The sequence below is a fragment of the Poecilia formosa genome, unplaced genomic scaffold, assembly GCF_000485575.1.
Source record: "Poecilia formosa unplaced genomic scaffold, Poecilia_formosa-5.1.2 Scaffold60, whole genome shotgun sequence".
In the NCBI taxonomy this organism is placed as follows: domain Eukaryota; kingdom Metazoa; phylum Chordata; class Actinopteri; order Cyprinodontiformes; family Poeciliidae; genus Poecilia; species Poecilia formosa.
In genome coordinates, this window is record NW_006799999.1 from 994,895 (window position 1) to 1,011,444 (window position 16,550).

A 16,550-nucleotide genomic window follows, 5' to 3' on the forward strand; every position below is an offset into this window, starting at 1 on the left:
AACAAAGCTGCTGGCCCATCAGCTCATTAGCACCAGATGTACTCTCTGTAGCTGCCATATGAGCAGATCCAGCTGGAGCTGCAGCCCACCATGAAGAAGCCAGCAGGACCAGGGAAGCTGGTCAGAGTTATTGGGAGAATATGTTAAAATCAAGAAAAGCCTTAAGACTGGTATGGGGGTTTACTTTCCAACAGGACAAGAACTCTAAAACAGAAATAGCTAGAGCTACTTCATAGCCACGCAAATTCGGGCATTTATATGTCTCGTTTGTTAATATTTTCTGCTCGCAGATATGCTACGTGATATGACTAAGGTTATTTTTGCAAAATGGAGTGTGCAAAAATGTCAGTGTTGAGATGCCCAGCTAGTAGAGACACTAGACATTTAATGAAAGTGCAGCAAACAGTGGATATGTGACACATTGAGTCAGAGGGGCTAAATAAAAATGCACAAAGCACTTTCAGATTAGTTTAAAAAACATTTTGACAAAATATTGTTTCACTTCCACTAAAACAATTTTGCACTACTTTGTGTTTGTCTATCAAACAATAACACAATAAAACACACTGAAGTTAATGAGTGTAATCTTACAAAATGTAAAAAAGGTGAAATAAGTAAAAAATAAATTTTATTTTAGCAGTTTATTTACTGTATATTTATTAAAAGACATATCAGCACAAACCCACTTTAAAGTAGTGCCTCCAAACTTGTAAAATGTCAATCGCAACATCTGCAGACATAATGCCGCCAAAGACAAACAAGATGCCTCTTTTTATATTGTCCACTAGATGTCAGTATAACCCAGATAACAAAGTGGACCAGGACATCGCCAGAAAAAAAAACAAAAAAACAACTCAATGTTTATGAAGAGTGAACAACTCAAAAACTTTGTTGCGATGGAAAAGATGAACATTTGAACATTTATTTTGTTTTCCTTTACTTAAAATATATCCACTTAAAATCGGATAGTCAACTTTTTCTGTCCCAGTTTATTATGTTAATATTTTGCTTCAGTACTAAATTAAAAATAAAAGACTGATGTCTTCTTCAATCTCATGCTCACGTCTTTACCGACTTCAGTGATTTATTAGTGCTGCTAAGGAATCGTTGTTTTGTATTAGTGAAACTTGTTTCCTCTGGTCAAGATGGATGTTTTTCTTTTTTTTCTCTCTCTGAAGAACATGCAGAAAAACCTTTACAAATCTAAAATCTGACATGTGGACCAACTACATATTTTGCTCAAAATGTTGAAGATGATGCCATTGGCTGAGAATCTGGCATTCAGTTGTAAATCTTATGTGGAAAATAAACATATAGCTTTCTGTCCTGAAACATTAGATCAAAGACCGAAAAGGAGAATTTAGCTTAATTATACCTTAGGCCTTGGAAAGCTGAAAACAAGCCAATGGATTTTTGTGGTGTTTGTACCATTTTCTCTTTTTAGGTTTTTTAGAAACATAGTAGTAGCTTGAACTTTCTATCTTTTACACTTTAGCATTTTTGAAAAAAGCACATTTACAGTATTTTTAGAGAAGTTGGGGAAAAAATAAAACTATATATAGTGTCACACTGTGCTCATTGATGTCCACTTTATAATCATTTTAAACAGTTGAGATGGAAGATTAAATGTTATGTCTGTTGTTTGGGTGAGGTTCGTGACAGGCTCAGAACCAAAATATGAACAAATTCCCCTGATGGGTTTTATGTAATATGATCAAAAGTTTCAGAACTTCTGCTAAATGGTTCAAGGAGTGGCCTTTGCAACAGTGCAGACCTTAGGAATTACAGCAGACATGATCCAGTTTATGCCTTTCCATAAAGATGTTACAGCAAGCAACAGAAATGTCTATAAATCAGCTGCAGTTAGAAAATGATCCATGCATAAATCACAAATCTTTATTTTGGGAGGATTGACTCATATCTCTGCTATTCTAGGTAATTGTTCTTTTTGTTAGTTACTTCAAGACTACGACGCGGAGAAAAGGTCCCATGTGCTGCTGAGAATTACATATATATGAAAATAACGTTGAGGATTACAGACGACCCTGAATGCAGCACGATTTTTTTATTTATTTTTTTCTCGGAGCTTTCCGCTGAACAGTTAACGTCTCTGCTGGCCGCCCTTCTCCTTCTCCTCCTCCCACACAGCCCCAGCCACTATAAACATTACTGTACTCCCAGGATCCTCCCCAACTATCCGTCCTGAGGTCAGCAACTGGGACCCTGTAGGGAGAGGGAGGCAGAGATGGCTCAAAGTTCAACTTTCCCTGAAGTAGTGGAGCTCAACGTGGGTGGTCAGGTGTATGTGACCCGTTTCGAGACTCTCACCGCGGTGCCCAGGTCTCTCCTGTGGACCAAGTTCACCCAGCACACTCCAGCCGACCTGCCTAAAGACAGCAAGGGCCGCTTCTTCTTTGACCGGGACGGCTTTCTGTTCCGCTACATTCTGGATTACTTACGGGACTCGGAGCTTTTTCTGCCGGAGTTTTTCAAGGAGAGAAAGAGGCTGCAGAGAGAGGCGGACTTCTTCCAGCTACCGGAGCTGTCGAGGCGCCTGGCGGCGGCCAGTAAAGACAGCTCCTCCGCGGAGGACAGCGGGGAGCCGGAGGAGGTTGAACTCACCAGCCCGGTCACCTCCTCCTCCTCGTCGGATAGACCTCTGCGCTCTCCGGGGGGAAACTCCGGCTACATCACCATCGGGTACAGAGGCACCTACACCATCGGCAGAGACATCCAGGCGGACGCCAAGTTCCGCAGGGTTGCCAGGATAACGGTGTGCGGAAAGATCTCTCTGACCAAGGAGGTTTTCGGGGAAACCCTGAATGAGAGCCGCGACCCGGACCGGCCCCCGGACAAATACACGGCCCGCTACTACCTGAAGTATAACTTTTTAGAGCAAGCGTTTGACCGGCTGGCGGAAACTGGCTTCCACATGGTGGCCTGCAACTCCACCGGGACTTGCTCTTACGGCAGCAACGACCCATCGGAGGACAAACTGTGGACCAGCTACACGGAGTACGTCTTCTGTCGATGAGCTGGTGGACTACCAGCAGCTCTGGGAGAAATAACAGGGTTACATACAGTTACATAAAGTTAATTAACATAATACCAGTGCCAGCTTTGCCTTTAGATTCAGGTTCTTGGTCTGCAAGAGTAGGGTCAGACAGATTCTCTGCAGCAAAAAAAAAAAAAAAAACTTCAAACTCCTTCATAAATCTCTCCACTAGAAGCAACGACAAGCGTGACTTTTCAGATAATATCACTGGGTTATTTTTATGCGCTACTGGCCTCATGGCCTTGATGGCTTTTAGAGAAGCTTCTTTGTTCTTAAATACATGACAAGTTTTCTCCCCAGAGTGGCAGAAGTGTTAGGAAGTGCCCCAGCACCCTCATCGTCGGTGTTTTACTCTCTGTAATGTCGCTGTGGAGATACTTGAGGAACATACTCACTAGAATATGCACTGTATACAGTCTGGGTTTTCACTTATATGCTATCAAGTCTTACATGTTGTGTGTTGCCTTATTACATTTTTATTTCTATCGTTCCATGTTGCTTTTTATGACACTTTGACATGTTTTTTTTGTGCTTTGAGATCATGTAAAGTTATTTTATTCAAAACACAGCAAATAAAGTGTGGCATTTTAACACTATCCGCCATATTGTTCTTCTTACTCCTCCTTCCAAGCTATAAAATATCAAGAACTCAGATTATGTTTGGAAATTCAGTTGAAAATGTCAAATATGTTCAACTTCATCTTGATATTTAGAGCTGATGAGAACTGTGCCAGGAAAAAAAATACATATTTTAGGACAGAAACTGATTTTTAAATACAGAAATTTCATCCTATTGAAAAGTATGTCTATGTACTGCTTAGTATATGAGCTCAGTACTTGGTCTGGACTCCTTTTGCATGACTCACAGCAGATTATCACCCTGTTTCCCAGGTTGGTTTATTTTCAGCCTTAAGTTTGTTTGCATTGTTGGATCTGGTGTCTTCTTCTTCAGGCAGTACTCCACACATTCCCACTCCAGATCCCAAATCAATATTGACCCGACATGAATGTGTGTGGCGGCTCTTAAAGCACCAACTCCAGCCACAGTTTATTCTTTGTGAATCATTACCAAATACTTAAATGGATGAATTGTATCCCAGCTGCTTCCACTCAACTTTCCATTAATTGTATAAAGCCCTCTGAACAACAGACCTCTCTAACAAACCCTCTGTTGAGGGTCTCACTACATATCAGTCAGCTAAACAGTCCCCCCCCCATTAGTTCAAGCTGTTTCTGTATTTAAAATAATTTTGTTATGAGATTATAAAAATGTTTTATAATGGGAAAATGACTAATGTTTTTTTTTCCATTAGTTGTAAGCCATAATCAATTAAATTAAGTAAAATAATCACATACTCAATCATAAACATGAGTCATTTTATTAATTATTGAAATACATTATGTCTTCTGTGCCATTCCACTCTATAGTATATCATCTGTTCCTTTAAAAACAGTCAGATCCTTTCTTTTACTTCTAAGCTGATCTATTCATCCCTCATCTTTTTTTTCCCCCCCTGCGACCAAGAACAACAATTGCATGCACAGAGGTAAGTAATCAGTGACCACTAATGCCAGATGAGCATTTGCTGAAATATTGGCTGAAATAAATTAAAGGCACAACGGTTTTGTAGCAGCCAGCAGTTAAAAAGTCAAGAAGAAAGGAAGTTAGAGAGACCATTTTGCATCTAGATATAAACAATCTGGCAAAGAATCATCCGTGTTTGCGTTTCCCGTGTTTCGCTTACATTTTAAATCAGCTGCTAAATGGTGAAAGTGTTTTAACTGAAAAGCTTTTTTTTATGATTTTTATTTATTTATTTATTTATTTATTTATTTTGCACACTTAGCAGAATTTAAACCAAGCCCAGAAAAAGGCCTCAGTAGCGTCTCCCAATCAAGGCTCATTGAATTCAAGTGATTCATATTGAATGTCCACATAAAGCTTACATCACATCAACTTGCTGGAAGAAGAGAACTTGGTTGCTGTTTTTCAAAAGCAGCATAACACAGAAGTCTTTTTTATCTCCCCTGGGCAGGAAGCGAAGGGGGAGGAGGAGGAGGAGGAGAAGAGGGGCTTCTCTTTGGCTGACAAGTACAGTAATCAAATGTCTTTTCTCCTGTGGGATCCTGGGGCAGAAATCCAAGCTGTCCCAGGATCAAGTCTAATACAAAAAAGCCTTTGTGTGTTAGAGTGAACGTAAATACAAACGTGCAATAAAAAAAACAAGATATATTAGAGAAGCTGCAGAGTTAGTCATTCACAGAGAAGCATTTGAAGCTGCCGTTGTAAAATACGTTGTTTTTATAGACGGCTCATGTTCCCTAAATTTCTGGCACACAGACACACACAGTTACTTTACTTTACCAACCCTCATGCACATTTACAGTACTGAGGAGCTTCAAAGACTGACATGTCTAAAAAAGAGACTTTCTATCTGCCGTCAGCTGATTCTGCCATCTGGACAGGAAAAAGGAAGGATGGACCACAACTCTTCCCCCAGTGTCAGCTCCAGAAACAGGATATAGTACACTCTATTTTCAACTAGAAAGAAAAAAAAAACAAAAAAAAAACAAGGCTAAGCACATTTTCTCTAAATTTGAATATACTATGAAAAAAAAAATCATGTTTAAACCAAGCTCAGAAATATTTGTTTTTTTTCTAAATCTAGTCATAAATGCTGGTTAAAAACATTTCAAAGGCTAAATTTCCTTGGTTTAAATTTTCCTGTTTTCTTCTTATGCTCATTTGAAGCGATGGAGAGTTTCTCCCACAATCACATTTTCTGTCCCCTGTGAAAGAGATTTGTGTCGCTGCCGATAAAACACCTCCCAAGCACATTTCACTCACTGCATGCTATTTTCTCTTTTGAAGAAAACTCTTATCACCAAATGCTATTAATGCTCTCGCACATATACACATGCGCACACACACAAACACTTCTGCGTACACAAAGCGCAGGAGGGAGACAGAAGAAGGGAGCCAAATTAGCCAAATTACAGAGCTGCAGATAACGCCAGCCTGCTGGCCTTCCTTATATCAGCCTCCATGTGCTAAATCCTTCACACTTTCCCTCCCAGTCTCCATCTAGAGCTCATGGCGACCCGCTTGTGTTTAACTCTGTTTGCCTTTTTTAATTCCAACTCCTTCAGTATACAGACTCGGCACGCTGTTCACACAGAGAGGTGTGCATGAATAAATAATTCAAGCTCTGTTTGTCTTTGTATAGATCAGGTGTGTGGGAGCAGAGGAGAAAGTAGGATGGATGCTGAATGTGAAAACATTCTTTCATTTCATGTAAAACGTCCTTTTCAGAGTCAAAGTTTTTGGTTAAGGTTGACTCTATAGTTGCTTTTTTTTTTTTCTAACAAGTTAATCAAATTAAAGCAGGCATGATTTTCCGCTTTTTTAGTTTCTTTTTACAACCCAAAGTCTCACAGCACCAGCACAACAGGTTAAACATTGTACATTATATTTTCAGTTGTGTGACATAGCAAAAGAGTACTTAGTGTAATATAAAGATGTATTTAAGAGAGAAAAAATAAACAGTTGAAGTTTTTTTTTTTCTTGTGAAGTGGTTAATCTGACAATTTACCGACTCTAAAAACTAGTTCAGAAAGTTTTCACATCAACAACTGAACGTTTTGTCTCAATAATACATTTTAATATAAAGAATCAAACTGTGCCCAGGTCTTGTCCTTGAGTGCTCCCACCCTTCAACTTGTAGCTGCTAACTCAGTTCTGCAGAAGCCTGCTGATGAGCCATTCATTTGGTGTGTTGGAGAAGCGGTCCATCTAAAAGTCTCTGGGTTGTAGCTCTTGAGGGCTGGACTTGGACACCCCTGATAGAAGCTTCAAGTAACACAGCAAAAGTGTAAAAAAAAAAACAAAAAGAGGAAGTTTGGTTCTCCTAACTTATGGTTGATTGTTTTAATAAGCTACTTTAATAGTCTTTGGATTCTAGCTGCTCGAGATAGAGCTAGTTTATCTAAAGCGAGCGTGAACTAAAAAGTTCTTCTACCCATATTTTCTTTTTTGAAGCTTCTATCACTGTTTGTCTTATCTTGTCACATATGCTGCTCTGTCTAAAAATACTTTTTACGTGGGCGTAACACGAAAAGCTGTTGTGAAACATCAAGTCTCGTCATGTTTGAGAAATGTGTCTATATATTTATGTTGCCTAGCTACACATTTTACATATTCATTGGAAGCATAGGTGAAAAAAGTGCAACTCTAAACAGATGTGATCATTTTCAGCACAAGTCTAGTCAAATCCCAACACTGTAATGTGTCTATATAACACATTTTGTGTTAAATTTGACAGCTAATATGCGAATTAATCAAACTGCTATGTTAAAATTATCCAGCACAATAACTGTTGCTTTACACAGAACATGCATGTATGTCCTTAGCATACAGGCTAGTATAGGAACTAGTCACATCTTTGTCTTGATTTTTAAATCTTAATTTTCAAGGATTGCCTAATGAAAGTTCATGGCTATGCTCAGTCTGTGAGCCCCTAGAAAGACAGATTATCAACTTAAACTAGAAACATGCATCCTGCATGTTTTAATTCTCTCCCTGGTTGTAGTAACAACCTTCTCAGCAAATCAATGTTCCTCTCAGGCCTTCTGATGAGCCATCATTTGATCCAGGTGCAGTAGACCAGGGAGAGAACTAAAACATGCAGGATGCCAGAGTTTGTGCATTCTCCCTGTTCCTGTCTGGGCTCTCTCTGGGTACTCCAGCTTCCTCCACACAGTCCAAAACCAGGACTGTTGGGTGAACTGCTCTCTGTGTTACTATTGTAATCTAAATTAGGAATGAGTGCATGGCTGTTTGTCCTTTGACAGACCGACGACCTGTCCAGAGTGTAACCCGTTTCTCACCCAATAACTACTGCAGAGGGGCACCAGCTTCCCCTTCTACCTTGCATGTATAAGTTGGCAAAGAAACTGGATGGATGGATTTCACACATGTTTAAATCTTATATATTTACTGCGCATCACCAAAATGTTGTACAGATTTTATACCTGTGGTGTCGATGTTACTTTTATACGTGCATCCAGGTGTATCCACGTGCATTTTCTGATTTACAGTCTACATTTTTGCAGCTTCTTTTGATTTCCCACTCAGAAGTGAAAAGCATTCACAAAGACTGGTGTCCTGAAGACATTTGGATTGCATGCAAATTACTTTTTGAAACGTTTAAATGTCCATCCTTGTATATAAAAAAGTTGTATTTAATTCTCCATTTTTGTTAATAGTAGTTAAAGGGGGTTGACTCTGAACTGAATTGAATCTAAACAGGAACGGGAAAGACATCTTGAAACATGTTCTTGGCCCACAACCATTCAAAGATCTGCTGTTGTGAGAAAGCAGGAAAAACTACTTTTGGTACATCTTGGTCTTCAGCCAAAGTAGTCTTTTTTTGAACCACTGCAATCTTGACATCTCATTTGCTCAACTTCAGTCATGCATGCTCACTTATGCTCATTCATTTCTGTTTACTTAAGGCTCAAAATGCAACTATTTATTGAAAATCATGAGAACATTGGCAAGAGACGTGATTAAACGCAGTGTGACCCTTCAGTTTAATTTACCCTGTAGAGTGCTGTGAAAAAGTATTTGCTCTTTTAGAGATTTCATCTGGTTTTGAAGGCCATCATTCCGAAACTGTTCAGATCATCAAACTGATTATATTGAACAATATCGCTAACTACAGAAAACAATTTTTAAATTTAAATCAAAGTAAGAAGCTATAAAAACCAACTAGGTCCCTGGAAAATGACAATGACTCCCTTGTTAAATTATGTCTTGCAATTAAGTTATATTTTGTAGGAAGCTGAGCTTAATTTTACGAGCTAAACCAATGCCTGATCATCAAAGCAACACTTCAGAAAAGAGAAAATGATTCAGAGAACAGTAGAAAAACAGAAGGATTGTGAGCCATTGGTCTGGAAAAGTTTATAAAACTATTTCTAACACTTTCAGACTACAGAGGCTCACAGTAAGAGCCATAAATCACAACTGGAGAAAAGATCCAGCAGTGGTGAAACTTCCCAAGAAAGGCTGACGAAAAGCATTCAAAGAGAGCATCAACGATTGGACCAGAAAGTCAGTCAACAACCCAGAAGAGTGAGAAAGAGAGACTGGCCAAACCAGTCCCCATGGCAGAGCTCCAAGATGAAAACCACAGCTAACCACAAAGAGCATAAAGTTCCATCTCACATTTACCAAAACACATCGATGATCCCCAAGACGTTAGAGAAAATTATCTGTGGACTGAGAGACAAAAGTGGACTTTTCTGGAAGGCGTGTGACTCATTACATATGACCTAAAACAGAAACAGACCATCATGCAGAGAGTCAAACAAGGAGGTGGCAGTGCAAGACTTTAGGGGTCATTGCTGGATGACTTTCCGTAAGTGTGTGTTGAGGGGTGGGGGTGAGTATCCACTCCAACAGAAAATCTTGACAAACTTTTCAGCTATTAGGAACTTCAGCCCAATCACACTTTGGTCTGCAGCAGGACGAGGATCCAAAGGATAGTAGCAATTCACCATAATGAAAACATTGACCAACACCTTGATGTGCAACGATGGCACTTGGCAAAATGTAAAGTTTACTGGTTTTTCTCAGTTTTGACTGTGTGGCGTCTTCTGTGACTTTGTCTTTTTATGATGTGAAGCACTTCGACTGATATACTGTACCTTGTTACAGAAATGTGATAAACTTTATTGATAGAAGGACAAGAAGAAAATTAATTTTAGAGAGCCATAACCAGAGTCTCAAATACGACTTAGATACTGCAGTATTAACCATATTGAAACCCTCCAGCATGGGGGAATTAAAATATTTCCCCCAAGCGACAGTGTGCTCGTCTCATTTCTTTAAATTCAGATTTTGACAAATCACTGCAGTCAAAAAGAAAAAAAAAAAAAGCAAAATACGTTGAAGATTAGCAAAGACAAATAAAAATACAAAAAACAAAAAAAGCACCTTTGTTTGCCACCCAGATTTATTCTAGTGACGGATATATTATGGAGATTTTCTCAGTAGTTATCTGATAGTTGGTAATCAGAGATACTTTGAAATGGAGAACATGATCCACCTTAGTTCTTGTAAAGCCTTTTAAAAATATATTTGTCCCGATTCCAGAGTAAACACTTCACTGTTTGATTAAAGCATTACAAGAGTCGCCTAATGCAAAGCACACATTCTGTAGCATCACAGTGCAGGACGACAGTGCTTGGTTACCGCCTGAACACACAACAGTTTGCGTTTCCATGCAATCAAAGTATTATTGACCCATGCTGATTTTTAAATCATTAACACTTCTTAGAACGGTGCACGGGTAAAGAGTAACTTTCCATATGAATGTCTGTTTTGTTATTGTGAAAAGTTATGGATCGTTAAATAGTTCTAGTTCTGCAAATTGTACTGACATCTTCATAAGAAAACAAGCTCCCTCTATTCCTCTTGTCTATGCATCAGAAATCTCACAAAACCCTCTTTTTTTTTACGTCACAATCCATCATTCAAAAACTTCAATCTTGTGAGCTGTGACACTCTGGGACTCTCAGTCATCTGAAACTCTCAGACATTTCGCAGACTTTTTTTTTTTTTGCAGACTGCCTCATGTTTTACAGTCAGAGTGGTTTGCTGGTATAATTTCCTGGTCTTAAACCAGAAATGACAGGTTATCAAGCCACTACATGTTTGTGTTAGAATTCAGGGAATGTACAGAGAGGCAGAATATAATAACACATTGGAGCTAAAACCCATTTCTCTATGGAAAACTGACCATACTGTAAGCTTGTTTCATATTAAAACCCACCAAGACAATTTTTTGCATTCATAGCTTTTTTTTTTTTTTAAATCAGAACTCTTATTGTGTGGCATTTTGTGAATGATTGTTTAAGAAACTAACTAAGCAGGAATCAGTTAATAAAATGAGTAAACAGTGATGAAGTGAATTAGCTAAAAATGTCAAATTGCCAATTTCTGACTCATCTTTATTGTTTTAACTGACAAAAAAACAAACACTATTCGGAAACACTTGAAAACTGCATGACATACTAGCAGCCAGGAGTAGCTACAAACCGGGAACCTTGACTCACTATCCATCTCCTGCAAGGACTTTCCTTCGACATCTGACCAAAAAGCTTTTTTCTGTCTGCTGTGGTTTTAGTTGTTGTGGAGGGAGCACGTAAATGTCGCCAGTCTCTGCTGAGCTTCTCTCGGCGCCCAGCAGCAGACCGGAGATTGGTGCAGCTCCCAGTGACAAAGCTGAGCCTTGCACTGAGCCGGTGAACTAAAAGGTAAAAGGCTGCCAGCATTAATCAGCGGCAGGGAATAGAGAGGAAGAGAGGGAGCATCCTCCTTCCCTGCTGTTGCTGCAGCAGGCTTCCTTTCACAAGAAGTGCAGCTCCCTTCTCCCTCCCTCTCAAGGCTGTTTAAAAGGGCAAGACGTGAAATACCCAATTCAAAGTCCCACCGATGAGCCATCTCATCATCCGCCGTGAGTGCAAGTGGGCCTATAGGACTTTGACTAATGTCACATTAATTTCAGCTGTAATTCGATCTTGTGAATTATAAGTGTGTACTTTGTTCAACATATTTCAAAGGAAAAAATGGCTCCCATCAGAAAAGGACCCTGGAGGTTAGACAGGATTCAAACTCCTGGTTCATTGCTGGAGTGCAATTGCCTTTTAAATATTGGTGTTAAGAAAATAAATTTAAAATATGCTAGTTTTAAAACTTAACATGTCTTGATTGAAATAGCCTAATTATAGTTTTCAGATTAATAACTTATTCTGCCCTATTGACTTATTTTACCTGTAGTTACAGCAGATTGTTTGCTAAGATCTTTTCAACTACCCTTTGTCTATGTGGGAAACAATCAGGAGAAGTTCCAGCTTTCACCCTGATCTGTGAAAAGCCATAAAACAGCAGGAGTCCAGGCCAGTAGAGGAGAGTCTCTGCTTCCACTGTTTAAACAAAGGGGACAAATGGCCTTTGATATTGGAAGCAAATTGTAGGGAGTTTCTAACTTTTAAGAGGGTCCAAGACAGCTTCCAGTTGGTCAAGCAGAGGTATGCCTTATTTGAATAAATTAAAAGAGAAGAATACGCTTTTACTATAAAAGTTTCTACACAGGAGTAACAAATTAGATTTGCTCTTGCAATTCTCCAAAGACGTCTTTGGTTTTCTTTCTTCTTTTTTTCCATTTGTCTCGGGTAAATGAATGCATGTCTCTGTTGATCTGCAGTTTCTGTTGTAATTTTATGCGTTGTCTTCTATTGGGTTAAACTCTGAAATTCTGTGACGTCTGCGCTCATTATCGTTTTCTGTGTGGCTTCACTTCGGCCCGCCGGGAGAACCTGGGATCCATGAGAAGAAGATAGAGCCAGAGATTTTCCAAAATTTATTATAACCTAAAATCTTCAACAGTGTTTAGCATAAGCTTTCAGGGATATAAAGACATTCTGCCCTTGATGCACACCATCAACCTGTTTGGTTTTTGTGTACCTGTTAAATAGTAAGAGTTGGTTCAAGATGTATGTACAGACCTTTATGAACAAACTAAAATAAAAATGTCCCTGAAGAACAAAACAGTGATGTAAAGAATCAAATATATTTTGATAGAACGAGATATTGAGATTTTTCAATCTCTAGATGACCCTTCTTGTACTCATCGTTACACATTTCTTATGTTTTTGTCAAACAAGTGGCTCTAGTTAAACTTATTGGTATCTATTCATTTGAGAGTGGTTAAAATACCATTTAAGGTTTTTGGACATAATAAAAATACAGTGCAAGCCATTATCCAGAGATGAAGACAAAGGGGGGAAAAAAAACAAAAAAACATGGCATTGTGATAAACTATCCCATGAATGACCCAATAAAATATACTGCTGTCTCAAAGACGTCATTGAAGAACATAGAACAACATATAAATAGGGATTCTTTAGCATAACGATGATCTAAAAGACAAAAACCACTTCCGAATGGCCTAAAAAACAAACAAATGGTCGAGGAGAGGCACAGTCTATACAGACAAATGCAAATAAAAATGCTGCTGTTGCTGCTACCAAGAGTGGCACAAGAATTTATTTTTTTTTTTTTTTACATAAGGCAAGGTTAATTTGGACAGCATTCCACTCAAATATAATCTAAAAACTACATTTTGTAATTCATGTTGCAATTATCAGATATTACAAATTGTTCAGTTTATTGTAACAGAAGGAATCTGAGTGAAAGAAGCACTTTGATGCCATTACAGAGATTTATGAAAAGCTGTTGCCATTTTTGTTTGTTTTACAAAATGTTAGAGGTATTCCAAAATGTCTTTGAAAGTTAATTTATTATGTTTAAGAACCAAGACATAAGTTAGAAACATTCAATTCAGAGGCCCAGATAACTGTCAGAGCCGGGATAGATAAACAGTAGTTACTTTGTCTGGCTTAACAGCTGCTTCTCTATAAAAACATCACGATACTGGATGGATTTCTACTTTTGGAAAGACATCAAATGATTCGAGTCAACATGCAAAACGAGGCACCGCTCAGCTAAGCACGTTTAAAGGACAAACCATCGAAGCCTGGCCACAGTACAGCCTCAGTGAGCCAACTGAGGGTTTTGAAAAGTACTCCACTTCTATAACCTGGAAATGGACACTAAACTTCATATTCAGTTATGATCACAACTCAAGTGAGGAATCATAACACATTCCACATTAGATTCTTTTTTTTTTTTTTTTTTGGAGCTAGGAGTGTAGTCCTGGCTGATTGGGCTCTGGATAATGTTAGTGAGGTTTCCCTTGCACGACATGGATAGCTGCAAGGCAAAGCCCCGCCCATCTCCTCTTCCTGGGACAGCCACATGTTGGTTCATGAATCAAGAGACGAATGATGGGCACAGTTTCGACCACATTCGCGGTTTTAAACTGTTTCCTCATGTCATCATACTTTTCTTTCATAAGCAGAGCAAAGACAAAAAAAGCCACATTGGTAGCATTTTTGTATCAAACTGCTTTCCCTTTCATTCTGCAGGCCATGCATACATGATCAAAATCTGGTGCTAAAACCTCTTAGGAAATCTTTGTGTGAAATCTGAGAAAGTAAAAAAGAAGATGCTAAAAGGTACTGCAGATCTGCTCATGATAAGATCAACCCAAAATGAGGTTTCTTCACAGACAAGGATAGGAGGTTTGACAGAAGTCTGCATTGCTAGTGGCCAGTCACACAAAAAGGTTCTACATAGAAAAAAAAAACAAAACATTTTTCATCTAGTAAACAACTTCAGGGCATCTCAACGGGTCTCCTGTGTAAAATAACCAAGTTGAACTGCTTTATACCCAAAGGAAGTAATGAGTTTAACATTTTTCAGATTCTTCAGTGAAGACCAAGGTCAAGATTTTCCACTCAGCAAGAGAAACCCTTAGAAAATACATACTTCCATATATATCCCTGCACTACTTCAAACCACTTGAAAGTTCAAAAACACTACTGGCAGGCTACTGCTTTGGAGTTTCCTCCACAAATGCACAGAGCTGATGTTGCATGCGGTTGTCAGCCTTTAACTAAGCGTTTCAGGATAATTTTGTTTTCCCAAGCAGTAGATATTTCTATTCTTGTGAACTAAAAGGGCAAATGAACATCTGACAAGTCAATGGAAAATTTAATGATTTAATATATAAACAGAATACTTTCTGTAATAGTTTAAGTGGGGAAAGACCAGCCGTTGCACTGTGAGGAATGCTTGATACTGCGGCTCTGTAAACGGTGTCCCACACAATCGATCAGTTTCTTTCAGCTCAAGTTAAATTTAAACAAGTGCCTTTTAGCCTGTGGGACCTGCCCATTTTGTTTGCCCTTCTGCCGTTTCCACCTTACTTCACTTGTGGTATTTAAATAGGTCGTGCTGGATCTGTCCTGCCAAACAGATGGAGGATGTCACAAATTGAAAAATGTTTCCACTGTGCCTTTGGGGAAGTGAACCCTCTCTTACAAAAGACCAGGGTCACAGTGAACCGTAAAATAACGATTAGGCAAGGGGCGATGGAAGTTACACAGTTAAAACTGCCTCTTGTCTATGACCTAGATTGCACCTTTGTAAAAAAATATTCATGCTTTTCCCCCCCCCTCTGTCTAGATGTCAAATTGTGGCAGAGTGAAAGCAAAGCCAGCCGGGTGAGATGAGTTGGGAAGTTTTGTGTAATTTACCACAGATGTGGACATTTGCATGAACAACTTCCTCATCGAGACAAAAATACTGCCGTAAAAGCCTCCTTTGTGCACTTCCAGTACCGAGTGCCTTTGCATAATTACCACACTGGGGTAAATTAGTCCCATGATTCCAACATCACCAGGAAATATGAAGATGAATTACAAATGGATGAACATTAGGTGAAATTTAACCAAAAACCAGATAAGTCAAGATGCAAAGAGCTTTAATCCAGCATGTTTCAGAAAAACCTATCCTGAAGAGCCAAGGCAAAGAAACGCTTCCTTTCTGTGCTTTAATACAGCCTCAATATTTTCCTATTAATCCGTTATCCAAAATAATGTAAATATTTACATTTTCTCTGAAAACATCTTAATGGAAGCCAGCTTTAAACTTATGACCAAAACCCTCATCTATCAGCATAATGGAAGAGTTATGGATGCATAGTAACAACCAGACAATTTTCAAGTGAAAATACATGTATCCAACTGTTTCTAAAGTTGGATACATTTTCTAGATGGATGCATATTTCATTGGCTTATTATCGATTTGGACAATATTTAAGAATTATTTGTAAATTCCTGCCAGTGGTTTTCCAGCTTTTCCAGTCTTAAACGCTGAAAGGAGTTTTTACACTACAGACCAAGCACATAAATCCTGGGTCAGGGGCAACGTAAGGTCCAGGGCATTTGTTCAGGGACACTTCAACATGTACAGGGGAGAAGCTGGAGCAACTCAAATGGCAACTACCGCTCTTCCTCCCGAAACACTAAAACACTGATTCACAGTCATTTCTAAAAAGTTGTCTTATAATGCTGTTGACAATCATTTCCCAGAAGCAATCATGATTAGATAAGGAAATCCTTTTATTAGTGGAATTTAGCAGACCAAGTTATTTGCTCAATGTTTCTCTGTGCCATTTACTGATTCAGTTGAAGTTTCTTACTCACGCACACATCATCAAGGTAAATAAGCAGAATCTAATCTTGTAATAGTTCTTAGAAATGTTGATGCATTACACAGTATTGTTGTATATACAACAAAGTGGAAGAAAAACAAAATGGGGACACTTCTTCCCTCTGTCAGGTCAGTCAGACGTCTTTGGAAATTTAAATAACTGTACATTTCCTTATTTTGGTCTACTTTCCTTTGCTAACTTTTCACTCTTTGGCGACAAGTAATAAATCCCACTGTGCACAGATGCACTCGTTAACACAAATCATGAACGAGTTTAGTAAATAACACTACAAAAGGGACACATTTCAA

General features: G+C 38.7%; 1 protein-coding gene across 1 annotated transcript; it reads left to right on the top strand.

Annotated features, from left to right (window-relative positions):
* The first annotated feature begins 2,180 nt into the window (after nucleotides 1–2,180).
* On the top strand, nucleotides 2,181–3,189 carry LOC103139362 (BTB/POZ domain-containing protein KCTD12-like). Its single transcript, XM_007553926.2, has one exon. The coding sequence runs from the start codon at nucleotides 2,246–2,248 to the stop codon at nucleotides 3,032–3,034; it is 789 nt and encodes a 262-aa protein (XP_007553988.1). The 5' UTR covers nucleotides 2,181–2,245; the 3' UTR covers nucleotides 3,035–3,189.
* The last annotated feature ends 13,361 nt before the right edge of the window (nucleotides 3,190–16,550 follow it).

Bases quoted from the DNA above. Each gene is read 5' to 3' on its own strand.
- LOC103139362 (XM_007553926.2), top strand. From the start codon at position 2,246: ATGGCTCAAAGTTCAACTTTCCCTGAAGTAGTGGAGCTCAACGTGGGT.